Source organism: Panicum virgatum, chromosome 4N, assembly GCF_016808335.1.
Source record: "Panicum virgatum strain AP13 chromosome 4N, P.virgatum_v5, whole genome shotgun sequence".
NCBI lineage: Eukaryota > Viridiplantae > Streptophyta > Magnoliopsida > Poales > Poaceae > Panicum > Panicum virgatum.
This window is the reverse complement of record NC_053148.1, coordinates 46204095-46206467: the sequence shown is the minus strand read 5'-3', so window position 1 is coordinate 46206467 and position 2373 is coordinate 46204095. Positions and strand designations below refer to the sequence as shown.

Sequence of the window (2373 nt, the reverse complement as noted above, 5' to 3'; positions counted from 1 at the left end):
ACCGGGCGGCGAGTTTGGTGGCGTGGAGAGGGGTTCACTCATGGTCGGCAGAATGCGTGTAAACTTGCCCGCGAAGTATTGCCGCGCCCGCCACTTTGAGATGGTTTGACTCTTCAAGATTTTTTAAATGACTTATAATTTGGAACGGAGAGAGTAGTAGCTAGCTAGGTCCACGCCCAGGCATCCTCCATTCGTCCTTGGCGCCAACGGCCGGCTCTATCAAATCCCCGCTCTCCGGCCCGTGCGTGCGCGGCTCCGGGCCGACAGGTCGGCCGCCCAAAGGCAAAGCAAGCGCCGCAGGTCTCGCGTTTCACCATCCACGCCCGGCGTTAGCCCCGTCACAGTGCCCTTGCTGCCTTTCCTTTTCACAGTGACCGCCGAGGGCGTTGCGGAAAATCCAGGCGCCATCTCCGGCCTCCAGGCGACACGGAGCAGAAACTGTACGTGGTGATGCCGGTGGGGATTGGAGCAGAAACACCGCATCGAGATCCGCGCGCACGTCCCGTCTCCCGTCCCTGCCTCTGCAGAGCAGTTGATGGCGATATTTCGGCCGTACAGCAACTCCCCGTGCGCGGCCTGTCGCTGTCGGATCGGCATGCTTGCGCCGAGCCCAGCTAGATCTCAGAGAGTAGTGAAGTGAGGTCCGAGAGCGTTCTTCTTCTATCGATCGAGTTCCGACGACGGAGCCGGCCGGGCGCGCGTGCAACCACCGTTGATGATTCGCCATCAATTCGCCAGAGGCCGCACCACCTTAGAGCAACTCCAGCCCAACCCCTAAACAGGCCCCTATTCCGATTTTAGGGACTTGATAAAAAAATCCACTCCAATGGAGCTCCTACTTGGGCTTCCATTTTAGGAGAACTCTCAAAATTTAGTTTCAGGTCCCCAGAAAACCAGACCCTCCTATTCCGCCCCCGACTCGTCTTCCCCGCCGCCGCTCGGGAGCCGCCGTGTTGCCCCTGCCGCGAGCCGTGAGCCTCCTCCCCTCCCGGACTCCACCTCGGCACGGCATCGCGATGAAGTCCGTGGTCTAGGCGAGGAGCGTCGGGAACGACAACTTTCGGCAGCCGGGCACTAGCCGACCCAGCACCTTGGCCTTCCTCGCCAGAGGCGGCGTTGCGGCGGCGCCCTTCGTCGCCGCCGTGGAGGCGTCGTGGCACGAAGCGGGCTTCAGGGATGCTGGGGCGCGGAGGCGCGCGCGGTGCGCGGCCTGGAGGCGGCGGCGGGACGCGAGGATGGCGCGGCTCCAATGCGTGCGCCCGTGCCACCGCGAGCGCGCGGTCGGTCCGCGCGCCGGGGGAGAGCGCGAGTTGATCTCGCGGCCGCCGAAGATAGAAGAGTGGCCGGTGGATCTTCCGCCGCCGTCGGCCATGGTGGATCTCCCGGCGCTGGCCATGGGGGAGGAAGAGGATCCCGCGCTGTCGGCCATGGGGAAGAGGAAGAGGAGCCTGCGCCGCCGGTCATGGGGGAGGAAGAGAAGCTCGCGCCGCTCGCCATGGGAAGACGAAAAGGAGCTCGCGTCGTTGCCATGGGGAGGAAGAAGAGGAGCCCTCTCTGTCACCATGGGGAAGAAGAAGAGGAGCCCGCCGGCGGCTCTGGGGGGAGGAAGAGAAGCCCGTGCTACCAGCCATGGGGAAGAGGAAGAGGAGCCTGCGCCGCCCGTCATGGCGGAGGAAGAGAAGCTCGCGTCGCCGGCCATGGGGAAGACGAAGAGGAGCTCACTGTGTGGCCATGGGGGAAGAAGAGATGTTTGCGCCGCTGGCCATGGGGAAGAAAGCGAGGAGCCCGCGGCCAGCCATGGGTAAGAGGAACGCGAGATCGCCAGCCATGGGGAACGTGAGACCGCTGGGCAACCCCACTGGGTCTCTTTTTCGCTGACACGTGGGTCCCGGAGATGAGGTCCTGGGCTGCTTGTTCCACTGGAGTTGGGAGTAAATTTAGGCTCCTATTTTTTGCAGGCCAGCATGTAAATGGAATTTTAAGGCCCCAATTTGCATGCCCCCACTGGAGATGCTCTAACCACGACCTCATCCAGAGCCTGCAGATGCGCCGTCGCGCGGCGGGCACATTGCCGACGTCACGGCAAATCGCGTGCCTGCCCAAGGACAACAAGGCGACGTACTCCGATCCGTACGCCCTGTGACGCGCTGCTCCAACTAAATGCTTATTAGCTAGCTCGACACAATGCTATCTAGAGTTGATCCTTGGCGCACGGAAAACTTCGTCTAGATAAAGAAGAGTCTAGGCGCACTGTAGCCTATAAACCTTCCACGCATAGTTTTTTTTACGCCGCGCACAGTCTTAGAATCTCTGAGATGAAATCGAATGACCAGTACTGCAGCAGGCAGCCAGGCGTGCGTCGGCATCCATGGG

The 2373-nt window shown here is 61.9% G+C and overlaps 1 protein-coding gene across 1 annotated transcript; it reads right to left on the bottom strand.

Annotated features, from left to right (window-relative positions):
- Positions 1 to 1030: 1030 nt before the first annotated feature.
- Positions 1031 to 1372, bottom strand: LOC120669464 (transcription factor bHLH149-like). The gene has a single exon (XM_039949211.1). The coding sequence runs from the start codon at positions 1370 to 1372 to the stop codon at positions 1031 to 1033; it is 342 nt and encodes a 113-aa protein (XP_039805145.1).
- Between the last annotated feature and the right edge of the window lie 1001 nt (positions 1373 to 2373).